At 35.0% G+C, this 15,409-nt stretch overlaps 1 protein-coding gene across 24 annotated transcripts in view; it reads right to left on the reverse strand.

Annotated features, from left to right (window-relative positions):
- The window catches only part of ANK3 (ankyrin 3), a 687,375-nt gene that overhangs the window by 21,801 nt on the left and 650,165 nt on the right, over nt 1-15,409 (reverse strand). For 12 of the 24 annotated variants that reach the window (XM_059900926.1, XM_059900918.1, XM_059900920.1 and 9 more), the window contains 7 exons: nt 15,141-15,215; nt 11,586-11,717; nt 10,542-10,685; nt 7,175-7,853; nt 4,236-4,614; nt 2,398-2,448; nt 333-419 (listed from right to left, as the gene is read on the reverse strand). In XM_059900926.1, coding sequence (XP_059756909.1) covers nt 333-419; nt 2,398-2,448; nt 4,236-4,614; nt 7,175-7,853; nt 10,542-10,685; nt 11,586-11,717; nt 15,141-15,215 — 1,547 coding nt within the window. The remainder of the gene's footprint in view (nt 1-332; nt 420-2,397; nt 2,449-4,235; nt 4,615-7,174; nt 7,854-10,541; nt 10,686-11,585; nt 11,718-15,140; nt 15,216-15,409) is intronic. The other 12 variants (XM_059900932.1, XM_059900930.1, XM_059900934.1 and 9 more) reach the window with 7 other exon arrangements.

Below are 15,409 nucleotides of genomic sequence, written 5' to 3' on the forward strand. Positions count from 1 at the left end.
GTTTCAGTTGAACATTTCATTTGATATGAACTATTCTCTCACCAAGGTAGAATCTTTGTTCACACATAGAACACTTTTCCAAGGAAAGCAGTATACAAATGCCAAGAATTCTCGGATAAAATTACAACTGCCACATGTCAAACACAAGCCTAGACAGAATACTCACTACCATGCAACGTGAGTCTTTCCTTTCGGTGGTTGTTTTTATAAGTTTTCAAATATGCAAAGAAACATACAGAGCCATTTAGTTACCAAGCATGCTGAATTTTCCAAACCACAAGAAAAGTTCTAATAATACAGCATTGCCCCATACTGATCCGGCTTCGGGATACCTTTATAATCAAACGCCGGCGAATAACTCGGGTAGTGACTCTCCGTTCTTCCTCTGAGCTTGAATCACTGTCACTGCCTTTCAAGTCCTGAGTAAATGCATTTTTAGTAGAATTTTACCATCACATTTAAAATAAAAGACATTCTGAGACGGGAAATCAAGAAAGAATTTTTTACTTGCTGGTTCCCTGCACTTAAGTAAAATCATGATGTGTATTTGCGGAAATCTTAAAAAAAATTTAAGTGGAAGAAAGTTTTGAGCAGAATTCTAAATGAGATTACTCTGTATGTGTATGTATATATGTGTATATAAATATATATAAAGTATACATAAATAATATATATATTTAATTACCTTGATCTTTACCTGCATATGTATATGCATATATATACTTATGTGTATATATAAATGCAATGCATATGTAAATGCATATGTATATATATGCAGGTAAAGATCAAGATAATAAAATTGTAAATTATTAAAAATAACAATGATGGAGACTTTGGCATCAGAAACTACATACATGCTACTAATTATTAGTTTGGGGAAATAATATAGATTTAAAGCTAGTTTAAAAATAAATATTATACATTTGACATGAATGTATAACCTTACAGTTAAAGGCCATCTTTCACTTGATCTACAGAAAGAGGCATAGTATTTCTGATTTTTATGATATTTTGGTCAGATTTGACAACTTTATCAAAAGCTATTTTGAACTTTACGAAAAGTGTACAATTTATATCAGCATAATTTGCCAGGAGATTTTTATCAGCATAATTCATATCTAATACATAATTGGAACTCAGTAGGAGTTTATTCAAATGAATGAAGGAATGTAAAAATATTTGAAAGCCTGAGGTCTTATTTTAAAGAACTAATATGAACTTAGAATAGAAACAACATTGCACAGACAAGAATATAGTACAGATAAGAATACAGTAATTACACAAAATATTACTTTTTAGGCAATAGGATAGGAATAAGGAAAAACTACCAAGTGATAAAGAGTTCATAAGTCAAAGGGAAAATTATCTTCAGCTTCTACTTAAATATCATGGTCAAGAGTATACACTGAATAATTTTATTTCTAAATTTTAGTGGTGGAGTTCTGAAAACAATTCTAGTATTTTATTTTCTAAGTGTACTAGTTACCCCAAATCTGACAGTCCCAGAGATAGAAATTGTAGTTAATATCCATTGGAAAAATCAATGGCAGAATTGGTAAAAATAGTAAAATAATAAGTAAAATTGTTACAGGAGGTATAAGTGTTAGCAAAAATTATTAATGAAATGTTAGTCAAATAAAGTAGGCCATTTTTCACCAAAGGTAAACTTACCAAATATTTTTAAATGTTATAGTAATATCAACCTTAACTTTGTAGGAAATTTCATCTGAACAAAATACCCTACTGAATAATATGGTATCAAAAGGAAATAGTTTTCAAGTTTCTCACTCCTTGCAAAGATACTGGCTACTAAATTCCCCATTACTTTAAAATTTTTTTAGGAAAGGACCATAAATTCAGGACACTTAGAATGACCTAAATATTGTGAAAGGAGGCCCTACGATGGCTCAGAAAAGCAGAAAAAGGTAAGACGAATTCATATTGCAAAAGAATTACTAATCAGCATTTAGCAATTAATAGATTAGATGAGGCAGAAGAGAAAATTCAATCTGAATTATCCATACCCAGAATCTTAGACTGGGGAAAGGTTTTTCACTTGAAACATATAAAAGCAGAAGAACATATGTTAATGCAAACACTAACAGCAAACCTAGATGTCAATTATAATCCTATCAAGAATCATCTGAGACCAGCCCCTCACATAAAGAAAAAGTGGCCATTTGGCTAATGTTTGTTTCCATTTTCTCCATGGAGTCTCTGCCAGTCTTAAGGTGAAGGGTAGAGAGAAGATGGTAGTAGAATCTTGATCAGAATTCCTTTTAGAGAATTCTCTATGCAGTGGCACAGAGGGTAACTAGGAGACCAAATGGAATTTTCTCAGTACTCCTTGCCATGGGTTGCTGCATGTAAAGAGGTGGAAAGCAGCAGGATTTTTACCTTGTAACAGCAGGCAGTCATCCGTTTAAGAGCCGCACCCGGACTTTTGACCTGATTTTTCAGGGGACAAAAAGGGGGCTGTTTTCTGAGAGCATACATCCGACGACCTAGTTGATTACTATTGTACTATGGTCTAGCCACAAAAAATACATCCTGGACATCTTCGAATTTCTTGTGAGGTCAGACTCTTATGTTCCAGAAGCTTTAACTTCACTATGAATTGCTATGCTCCTGAAGCCTTTATGCATTGGAGTAGGACCAGTGACCAATGCTAAAGGCACAAACTCATTTATAAGAAATCTCGAAACCATTTTCTAACAGTAAGTATTTTCCATTACTGATGAATTCAGCTGCATTTCCATTCGGGGTTAAGACTTTCTTTTTCAAATCCTCTTTATGCCTTCTCCATGGTTCCCCAATGGGCAATATGTAGGCACATGTATACCGTCGAAATGCTTACTTACATATTTCAGAACTTCCCTATCGATTTTTAATAGGTTTTTGCACAATACATTTTCATAGTTAAAACATCACTGTGTTACTGCTCCTAGATTTTGCAGGTTCATTTTAAAAGGGAACATTCCATCCAAAGTCATATTGCTTAAACATGCTAAGAGTTAACTAAAAGGCAGAAAGCAATACTCAAAACAACACTTGTCAGGAAGGAAATGAAAGAAAGTCCTGAGAATTTTATTTCCTCTCACTTTCCCTCCTAACAAGCAGTAAAGTGATCAAAAAAATAGCCTGCAGGAGGGAAAAGGAAAGAATATGATTAGTTAATAAGCTGATAATTAGCTCCTGAGTGATTAGGAGTTTACTAAATTTTTCTAAACCTCAAATTAATCACGGGCTCATTATTTTACAAAAGATTTGTTTCTTTTTTTTTTCTACCCAAAACACTGTAGAAGATCTTAAGTAAACTAGATGTTTTAGGGAAAACTTCAAGTACTACTATTCCAAAGATGTATAACTCTCAGTCTATTTCTACTGCATAGTTCATGAAAAGACACAAAAATTGAGAGAGCAAAAAGCAGTCAAAAATATAGGAAACAGAACTGATCTTAATTTTCTTATATCCATCTATGAATCATAATTTCAATTAAAAATTTTTTAATATCTAAAAATGTTTACCCTCAAAGAATAATGAAATCTATTAGATGGTAGCACAAAAACATATAAGTACAAAAAGCAAGCAAATAATTATATGACAGTAAGGTTTTTTTAATTATTAAAAACAAATATTAAGATAATTATCAACTTAGATATAAAAATAATTAAAATGATACTTTTAATGTTGCATTTCTAAATGCCGTCAACCAACAGTAGTATACCCACCTCATTTTAGGCTTGGGAACTGTGTTTCTTCAATTTTTAAAACACCCTTTCAGGCAACAGACCTTATAGGATAGAACTCTTAGGTGGGTCAATGCTAGCGACTCTTTAAATTGTGCAAAAGAACCAGAAAGGGTCAGGATAATTATCCTCCATCCTCAAGAAAGAAGACTAGGTTGGGAGTGAGGAAACCTAAATCCCAGACAAAATTAAAACTGGACCTTAAGCTACTTACTTAACATCCCTGTATTCTTTTCCCTCCTGAAAAACGGCTAAGAAGATGTTTATTCCTTTTTTCTACCCAATGAAAGAAGGGATGACAAATAGCATATATTTTACTCATTACTTTCTTTACCCCCATTATTAGTATTACAATTTTCAATCACACATTGATAATTTGGAAGTAGTAACGAACACTGGGCCCAGTGCTACAAGATTATCAAAAGAATTGAAGCGTCAGTACTTTCAGCTTAAATGACAGCACGGTGGAAAACTAGGTGACGTACCTTTTGCTCAGACCCATTGGATCCTTCTTCTTCATGGAGGTTAAGCCTTGGCTTGCCATCTGCAGGAGCAGTCCTACTCATCTTTTTCATACTGACAGGCACACAGGGTTTAGGCTCTTCTATGACAAACTTGCTGGTTTCTTCTAGAGCTTTCTGATATGCCGCTAGTGATGACGCTGGTTCATCAACACGACCAGAACCTTGTATTTTTGGCTTCAGAGTTTCCTTTGCACTCTGTTTCCCTGTATCATTTTGGGATTCTGAAAAGTAAGATTTTGTCTTTGCTTCTGGAGTGACTTCTGCATGGCTTCCATTTGCTTCAAATTTTCCAGGTTCCCCTTTGAGATACGAGGCAATGGAATCTCTACACTGGTCAGGGCTGCAATAGAGAAGATGTGGAAATTTAGAATGGTAACATATGGCTGCAAATGGGCTTCAGAAGCTCTACATTTTCAACAGCCGTGTTTTTAACTACTTTTAAAGACATACAGTAGAAAAGCATGCAAAATCTGGTCATCAGATGTCAAACTGTGAGGGCCTGTTACGGGTGCGGGTGTGGGTGTGGGTGCGGGTGCGGGTGCGGGTGTGGGTGTGGGTGCGGGTGCGGGTGCGGGTGCGGGTGCGGGTGCGGGTGCGGGTGTGGGGTGAGGACACGATACACAGGCTCCAAGCATGCTCTCCACTCCAGCTCCCAAACCAGCTGGCTGGCTATGCTGTCCCTGCTCTTGTTTTGTTTTGTTTAATTGTACTTATACAGCTCCTTGGATTCTGTACCTTTTAAAAAGTAATCCTGAGAGGTTCACGGACATACCCAGAGTTCCAGACCCACCAATCTAAAAGAGGAGGAGATCTCAAAACGCTTTTCTATCGCCAGTGAAAAAACTGACGACAGAGAACAAAATGAATTCCTGTGACGAGAGCTCTGGCATCCTCAAGAACCCCTACGTTCCAGTCTTTGTATGTGTTTCCAATTGTGAATCCTACCGTCATGCGTTTCCAACCGTGGAAGAACCGTGAGAACCTTACTTGGGTTCTCATCTTTCTCCAGTCCTGACCTCTGCGGACTCTCTCTGGTGATAAGGGTGTGGGTGCTCACCTGCTGCTTCTACTACCTGTGAGGACTGTTTTCCTTTTGACTCTTAATAATCTTTCTCTTCCATTACTTTCTTTTAAATTGGTTTCTAATTTTTACTAGTTTCAATATAGACTTTTACTTTATTTTACAGTTTGTATATTGTTTTTATTAGCACCTTTGCTTATTACCTGTAGAATTCCGAAGGCAATAAAACTAGTGCAATGTTTTCTATGTACAATATACATATTATGTATATGTATGTGCGTATTCTTATAAATCAAATTCTGATTAAACACCTTTATCAAAAAATATTAATAGCACATCCTATTCTGGATGTTTAAGGACAAAGAGTCCCAGCATACTGTGAAGACCCTGTACGATAACTATAACTCCTAGCTATATCTAATTTCCTGTTATGCAACTATAAATTGTGTGATTATATCTGAACCTAGACATCAAAATTAGTACTATTTCTTGTCTCCATACTCTATTCTGTAGGCTGAATGTAGAATTCATTGATGCTCCCATTCTTCAAAAGGAGTTTTGTGAACTCCTCTTTGCAAATGTTGTCCCTCCCTCTTTGGGAATTTTCATTGAGCAAGAAGCTTATCAGCAATATGAAAATATTAAACATGGTTATAAAATAAGTAAGTTGTATGAAAAGAACTGAGGTTTATCACTAGTTACCACTGAAGTAAAATATATTTTATGTGTGCATAAATAAAATAATGCCAACTATCACTGAGAGACTATTTGTACCAGTCATTGGGTAGGCATGCTACAGGCTTTCTTTTTCAATCTATAAGCCTGTATGAGGAAAGCAGTAGTATTCTTATTTTTAAAGCCAATTACAGTGGCGTTCTTAGAGCTTAGAAATTAATCTAAAGTCGAAAAGTGCAAACCTAATGGTGGTGGGGTTTGAACCAGTGTCTGAAGGACACTAGCTCTTACCCTTCTAGAGGAAGATCACTGTAAAAAGAACCAGATTCATGATTAGGGAATTATTTTGGTTATAAACAAATTTCTATCATGCCCATATTATTTGGGGGTAAAGAATTACATATGCCATATTGCAAATTATATAAAATATTCATGTAGAAAAAAGGAAGGCTATATAAAGTGTTAGTTGTTTTTCTTAGTATGATAAGGATAGATGACTTATTTGCTTCTCTGCATTTTTCTGTGACAAGACATTTAAAAACACCTATGTAAAAGAAATTCACCAAAATTTTAGTGGTGGTTATTGCTAGATGATGGCATTGTATTGATTTTTTAAATCTGTATTTTAAAATTTTGTATAATAAGCACATTTATGTTTGAAGTCAGGAAACAATAGAAATGCTTATATTTCTAAAAGACTTAGAATTCTATTTATTACATTATTTTAAATGAGCATTAATTTCTGGCTATGTGAAAAGAATAATACAACAGGTAATAAAGTAGAAAAGAGTAGCCTTCTAAAGTAAAGAAAATGTGTTAATCTTTAGCATGTGTATAACTTTTTGCATTTTACTTCAGCTAATTATCAGTAGTTTTAAGAATTATATTTGAGTTCAATGTAACTTTCCCTCTCCAGATTAGCAGAATGAACCAACCTTTAAAGCATGTATTATCCTGAAATTGGAATGGTAATTTAGAAAAACAGTAATTGCTAAAAAGCATATATTTAAAACAAACTACTGGAATTCCCTGGCGGTCCAGTGGTTAGGACTCCATGCTTTCACTGCCAAGGGCCCAGGTTCGATCCCTGGCCAGGGAACTAAGATCCCACAAGCTGCATGGCGCAGCCAAAAAATAAATAAAGAAAACAAACTATTAACATGTAACCTGCATTTCACTTTCCTTTTCTGACCCAGAGCCATACCTGTCATCCAGTCGATCTAGTAACCCACCAGTTACTCTTCGAGCTTGAGCAGGGGACTCTAGGTTTCCACTTGATGTCTCATTCTGCCAACCTGTAATTGAAGACATTTCCAGTTCTGCTTGCTGAACACGTTTAAGAATAGCCTGTACTTTTTCTTCTGTCATCTCCTCAGACTCTACTCCTTCTTCAAGTTGAATATCCTCAAATAGAGATTTGAGTTTTTCTTCCGTCATCTCCTCATCAGGACCAGATTTTCCTTTCTCTTGCTGCTCAGAGCTCACTCCTACTTTTCTAGTCTGTTCCAATGGCTCTGCTGGTTTAACATCTTTTGGGACCCCAGCCATCCTTCCGAGGTATTGAGGATACTCACTCAGACATACATTCTCCAACTGGCTCTCATGTACATCCACTGCTTCAGGTATTTCTGTCAAAGGCATTGAGTCTTCAAGTCTGCTCTCTTCCAAGGACGTGTCTTCTGCAGTTACGACTGGAGGTCCATCTGCTGAATGCTCTACATTCCCCTGGGAAGGCACTACCCCATCACTCAGTCTACTGGGGGTTCTAAGGGGAGATTCTATGCTAGAGAGATCACTAAAATAATCATCTTGCTGGAAAGGGGTGGGTGGTGTGTAGTGCAACCCTGTGGGAGTTTCCAGTTCCACTTGAAGGGAAGGATAACCTATGGAAGACAGTACATTTGGACTGACTGGAATGAATTAGAGCACATCAAACAAAAACACATGGAGTGACTTAAATTATATTAGGTATGAAAATGTGTGATGAATTACAGAATAATGTTGATAAATTTATTGGTGTAGTTCAAGTAAATGTAATACAATGAAATAAAAGACTAGTGCAAACTACAATAAAATAGAATACTAGTTAATTAAGATATAAATTGTTTATCGATTTTGGTAATTTTAATACAGTAACTTAAATATACACGTTTAATCCAATATAAAGTTAGCTGTCATTACGTAAGATACATTTATTGCATGGCCAAATTAATATCTTTCTACTTTTGGCATGCAAAATCCACATTGTGGTGGACTGAATACAGCAAGCCACAAGAAACCAATTTTTATAATTAATTACTTATAACTTATTTTAAGAACTGTACATAAGAGTGATGCTATCCAACTCTTAATTCTTAACTTACTTCACATGAAATTTACAGCAAAGAAAAATGAATTTAATCTTTGGAAAGAAATGACCATTAGATTTTAGACCAGTAGCACTGGGAAAAAAATATAAAAAGATGTTAGGAAAAGGATTTAAAAAGCAGATAAAGTAGAAAAGACTCCATGTAAACTCTTCAGGTGTCATAATGTGACAGAGATGAAAGGGTTGTGTACGTATGGAAGTCTTGGTGAACTTGGTGGTAGGGGTCCACTCAGAAGCACGAATCAAATAAAGAGAAAAAAGAAATGATACACAACGGAGACAGGAGGAAAACCATTTACAGAGAGCCCTCTGAATATTCATGACAATGCTATGAAACACAGAGGTCTACTAACCAGCCTACACAAAGGGGAAGGAGGGAGAAATTCCCTTGTTTTAAACTTTGCTGCGTGGACTAAGGGAGTTATTTTTCTCCTTCAGCAGAGAGAAAAGTCAACAATGGTTCTGGTCGTGGTGAGGAAAGGAAGTTTCACAAAAGTTCAACGAAGAGGAGAGACGGGAACAAAAAGGCAACCAGGCACACTTTCTGACTTATTGGTCTACAAAACTAAAGCCTAATTTTTCCATCAGTCCAAGATAAATACCAACTTAGCTTTGGTTGTAAATTCAAATTACTATAGGTAAGTGAACATTTTTCTGTTATGGTCACCCATAAACCAGAATGTTGAAAATTTGTCTAAGACTACATGAGGTTTATAATCTGCACAAGTAAAATTTACTTCATAAACATAAATTTCCCTAAGAATTTTAAAAATAGGGTATATAAAATATTAAGATGTAGCAACAAAAAGCCCTTGTGGATTTATTTAATGATAACTCTGATTTTAAAATATTAAATGAAACTTTCAATTCCATTGAATACTTCCCTTGCTTTCTGATGATCTTGTTTGTTAAAAGTACTTTTCTTAAAAAAGTTTCCCAGTAAAGAATATTAAAATATTCTATAAACTTGGCAAAAACCCAAAATTTGATATAACACTGGTCTATATTTATCTTGTGCACAGAGAGTTTGGTCATCAATATATGGTCTCACATATAAGACAAGGCCTTGAAGAGAGCTTTTTTCCAGGTTCTGTGGTATTTATAAGCTTAAAAAGAAACCACTTTTGACATTATTACCCACATGTTTATGTTATGGGGATAACAAATTTAAATTTAAATTTAAATTTTCTGTTGACTTTAAATTTTCTGTTGACTTTAGTAAGCAGAAACTTTCTAAGAATTTGAGATGTTTTGTCACATATGCAGAATTATAAGTTATTGATTATTGGTGGTCTAACTTTGCTGTTTAAAAATGGAAAAAAAATCACCATATTTTAAAAAAATTGAAATAGTAGAAAAATATCCCTAGCTCCTCTTCTTGCCTCCATAGTATCAACATTTTTTTACTCAAAATTCATTACACGAATAAATTTCCATTTATGAAGGAAGATGAACATCTTGAAAAACATAGTAAGATATTTGTCATACTTTTCTTAATACTTTGTTGAAAAAAGCCCCAATTTACATAATGAAGGAAAAATGACAATATTATCATATAAATTAAGCTAATGTAAAAGAGGAATTATTATGTTATTAGCGACACCTATGCTCATTGAATTAGAAATTATGCTACCTTTTATATACGATGGGTCAAGTAGTGTTTTTCCAAACAAAAAATGGCAGCATATGAAGTTAAAGTAATGCTAAATAACTAAAACACCTGTTTGAGTGACACATTCGTCTCTTTCAGTACATGCTTAAATACTTGTTCTCAAAACAGTAATTAACCATTTTACTTAACAATTTGTATAACAGCCCACAATTTGGTTTTACCTAAATAGGAATAAAAGAGTTCCCTAGTTTTTTAGGTTAATATAAAAATGACAAAAGCAACATAGATAATTTAATATCTCTAGATATTAAATTTTCTTCCATTTGGTCATATAAAATATTTGAGATACCAACTCTTTCAGTTAACTTATGCCTTTATACTTCATTATTTGTATTTTATATAACAGAGACATTTATCAAGTTTGTTCTATCAGAGTGTTTGTTTGCAGACTCTGGCAGAGAATATGCCGTGAAAATGAGAAATTAAGTCAAGCAAATCATAATTTAATTGGTTTTACGTGACTGCCTTGTCCTACTGCACTTTCAAATTTTATCAAATGATTAAGTAAATATGAACAGTAAATTCAGTTACCATCCACAGGGTCATGGAAGACATTGTTCTCATCTGCAAAACTTCTGGTGCCTGAAATATTTCCATAATCAAATATTGGTCCTTCTAGCAGAGTCACTATATCTATTCGATTAATTTTTGTCAAGACCGCAGTTAAGGCATCAGCTGAAAGAGGAGGAAAAAAAGGTTGAAAACCCAATTAAATTATTTTCTTCTAAGTCATCACAATATCCACAACAAAGGCATGGCTCTCTTGACCCTCCTAGCGTCTTAGTCCCTCCTCACTGCACCTCTGCAATATTCACTATCCAGGGGGCTCAGAAAGCTCGCTGCTCCAGGGAAGATATGTTAGGGTCTTAAGAATCATTTTGTGAAGCTGTGTGTGATGACAGCAACATTTGTTCCATCTCTGTAAGGCGCAGAGCAGATAGGCCTCAAAACAGCTAGACTCCTGTTAGTTATAAGGGGATCTAATAAACACATTCCTCTCCTGTTAGACTGTCAAAATAGGTCACCCTTATAGTTGATGCTTAGCATTAATGACTTACTAAGGTCAGGCTGACCCAGGCAAACCCCCAGTAACCGATTCCACATCGTTATGGGTTGGCATTTGTCACAGTATAGCACCACTCCCCTACCGCCACCTAAACCACACAAAACCCAAGAATACTGGGGAGTTCTCTGCCATCACAGACCAGGCTGGATAAAATGATTTGATCCTATCCTTTTCTCTCTTACCTCCCTGCACATCCATTTCTGGCCATAGCAGTAACTTCACATTGTTTCCCACTACCGCCCCATGATTGAACAGCTAGAATTATGTTTTCATTTTTGATGGTCACAGAGAGAAATGCAAAAAATGCAAATATAGACAAAATGCAAAAAAACCCCTACTACTTGCTTCCTAAAGACAGAAGTTTAGAATATTAGCACAAAATTAAACAAGTATAACTTCAAAAGACTTGCCATTACTTTATGAGCACTGTGATTTTATTAACAGTAGGCTTATCTGAAACATTAGACATATGCAATTTTGCAAGTTAAAGTAATATAATTTCAGCATACTTGTAGCATTTTTTCCGTCTCTGGTAACCCATTTTTTTAATAACATGAAGCTTTGAGAAATTAAAGAATTTGGATTTTCCACACGTATTTGATTGATTTCATCCACTGAAAAATTCAGTTCCCTTGCCAGTTCTGTAGAAAAGAAAAGGAGTTACTAAGGTTTCATATTGTACTTTTATCACATATATTTCATAAAAGTAATGCTCAACTGCCCCCCCCCCCCAAAAAAAGGAAAGGATTTTATAGTAAAACCCAAGTACAGCCCTTGGGCATTAATCTTTATATACTTGATTTCACAGGAAAATACTGATAATACACAGGCTGTGACTTATCTCTCCTAAGATAATTCCTTGGTTATAATCAGATTCCCTTTGGAGATTATTTTATAAAGATTCTTGCTCTGTTCAAAGAGGATGTTGCTAGATTCTTTTAACTCAGCCAAATTATTGTCTGCAATTTGAGCAAACTTCATACAAGATAGGTAGGGATATACAATTCATGAACATGCCACAAGAGGAGCCGTAGGGTTTTCTCTCGGCAACCTTCATGAAGTAGATCTTTTACTCACATAATACTCTATTCTATATGCCTTCAAGTTTCATCAATGCCACTTGGGAGGTTAAATGATGACTCCAAGCCAGATCATTGTCTATGATATGCTGTCACTTGTGTGAAAAATAAAAGGGAGATAAGCTTTCTGTCCAGCTAAGTGTATATAACCATACACTCAATCTTGTAAATGCAGAGTGTGTCTTTGGAAGGATACATATGATATGAGTAGTTGCCTTGGGAGAGTTAAACTTGGGAGTCAAAGATGGGAAGGAGACTTACTTTTCACTGTATTATTTTTTGTACATTTAAAAAAGATGTGTCAGGTGTTTATTACCTTAAATGATTATAAAAAGTAAGAAACGGGAAAAAAAAATCCATGGAAAAGGAATTGGACGATTCTATCCTGCTTAAGAACCATTTCCAGCAGTTTGGCAAAATATATTCAGAGGCTCAAAAAAGTCTGTATCCTTGGGCCAACTGATTTCACTCCTAGAAATCTATGGTGACAGTACACAGGGTTGTACACAATTATTTACATACATGAATGCTCACTGTAGGCTTGTACTACTGAAAAATTGAAAACAAAGCATGTGTTGAACAAAAGGAGAGGAGTTAATTAATGTAATGCAGTGGCTGGCAAACTGATCACAGCCCACAGTTAGAAATACGTTGTATATCATGGTGCTTATATAAATGAAACCACGTCTTCATGGAGCAAAACAACCTTAATATATGTGATACAGACATTTTCTTTTCCTTTTAAAAACAAAAACAAAGCATGAATTGATTTCATGACTCACTAGTGCATTGTGACCAACAGCAAAACACCATTGTAAAGTATGGCTATTGGATGTTATTTGTCCATTAAAACCAAGATCAGAAAGTAAATAAAAAAGCAGAAAATTACATTGTGTATATAACATTTTAAAAGCTTTTTGTTAAAAAAAAAAAAACCCAAAGTACATTAAGTTGCTTGTTAACAGTGGTTCTGAGGGATGGATTTAAATTTTATTCTTCTAAATGCTCATTTTCCTAATAATCTTTATCGAGCATATAATAATTTGAATTAGAAAAGTTAATTTTTTTTAAGTGCCTTATCTCTTTGTGTTTTTTGTTTTTTTTAAAAAATTATTTTTATTTATTTATTTTTGGCTGTGTTGGGTCTTCGTTTCTGTACCAGGACTTTCTCTAGTTGCGGCAAGCGGGGGCCACTCTTCATCGCGGTGCACGGGCCTCTCACTATTGTGGCCTCTTGTTGCGGAGCACAGGCTCCAGACGCGCAGGCTCAGTAGTTGTGGCTCACGGGCCTAGTTGCTCCGCGGCATGTGGGATCTTCCCAGACCAGGGCTCGAACCCGTGTCCCCTGCATTAGCAGGCAGATTCTCAACCACTGCGCCACCAGGGAAGCCCCCTCTTTGTGTTTTAAGGGCAATAATCCTTACTGCCCTCATGACCAAACCATATCCTTTGTCTGGAGACTCAGTGAAGAGCAAAGACACATTGTCACTAAGAATTTTACAGTTTTATGACTTTGTCTCGCTATTCTTATGTCACATATTCTCCAAGAGTTTACTCTGACAAACTAAGGACTGGTTTTACTTAAAGAAAATAATCTAATAGTTATGGGTAAATAATACCACAAAATCAACATTAGCTCCAGGATATTTTCAGATTACAGTGTCCACTGTTAAAATATAATACTATTATTAATTTTATGTTTGAAAATATTTATACATAATGAATTACTGTTAACTCTCAACAGTCTGCAAAGGATTATTCAGACCCCCTGTCTCTTCAGAGCTCCACTAGGCCAGGTCAGTTGCAGTGTGCCTGAGGGCAGGGCTGGGCGGAAGGAAAGAGGAGGCCTTAATATGCAGAGGGTGGGGAAGGCCTGGGATTCAGGGCATTCGAAGGAAATAAATGGAAATGACCTTTTGTGCCATGATCTAGTTTCATGTTCTCCATTTTGATAGCCTAGATAATTGTTTCCCTGAGTAGAGAATGTATGTCGCTGATAGTATGCAAGATGACTTTAAATAGGACAATAACTTAACATTTATTTATATTTAACTGTTGTTTTTTGGCTGTGCGTTAAAAAAGAATACACTCAACCTATAAAACTTAAAATTTCTCTGATTCATGTGAAGTAGGATTTGGGGGTCCAGTTAACATCAAAACTACACAGCAGTGTGTCCAGTTGACACAGAGCCTTACCTTCATCTGTAATGAAGTGAAATCAAGCCAAAAATTCCTCTTCTACACACTGATTATACAAAGTTTCATTCATTTCACAGAGCTCCACTATTTTTGTAAATTGAATAGATTCATTCACCTGTATCCTATTTTTTTTATTTTAATTCAAAATTTAAGCTTAACTGTCATCCTTTGTTTTCTTGTTTATATAGTTATTGAATATGATCCTTGTTTTCCGTTATCAAAGTGACATAAGATTTCCTTTTAAATAAATCTTTGAGCAGAAAAGTGAGTCCACTTAAAAGTGTCAGGTCAATAGGCATGCAAATAATATGTGTATATCATAAAAATTGTGACAATGACTCATGAATGCTTAAGATTTGTGAAACATAGGCATGGATTAGTTGAACTATTGCCTAAGAGAGCTGATCTAAGGGCATAAACCATAGTTAAAATTTTTGGATTATTTAAAAACCATAGGCCTTAGCTACGTTTTCCTATATGCCACAAAATAAATTTGCTATTAGGTAAAAGGTTAGCCCATATTACCAGAAATGGCATTGTGAAGAAAGTGCTTAAATTTAAGGTAAAATAAGATTTAAATTTCTATTCTTTAGGGTATATGCATTAGAAAAGCTTTGAAAAACACAGTATACGAGGTATTATCTATAATTAACTCTGGGTAGATAGAATTACGAGTGATAAAAATGTTTTTTACTCATTGCTTTTTTTTTTTTTTTAATAATAAACTGCTTGTGAAAAAGACAAATTAAGAAACTATTTGTTTCGTTCAGGTGTATACACACTTACCTGTCCAACTAAGTCCCAGGTGATCGGCTACTATTGCCATCCTGATATCTGTCCGTTCACATGGACTCTGTGGACCTACGATTTACAATTTCTTAATTAAAATAATCATCAAGAAAGACACGATACTGGAAAATTGCTTTTAGCAGTATTCAGATTTTACAGAGAGACTACTGCTAACACTGTACACTGAAATGTGTCCTAATCACCTACATGAACACTTGTCTTTTCACATGACTCACTTGATTTTCACCTGCATCAGGCCAAATGTC

The sequence above is a fragment of the Balaenoptera ricei genome, chromosome 16 (assembly GCF_028023285.1).
Source record: "Balaenoptera ricei isolate mBalRic1 chromosome 16, mBalRic1.hap2, whole genome shotgun sequence".
NCBI lineage: Eukaryota > Metazoa > Chordata > Mammalia > Artiodactyla > Balaenopteridae > Balaenoptera > Balaenoptera ricei.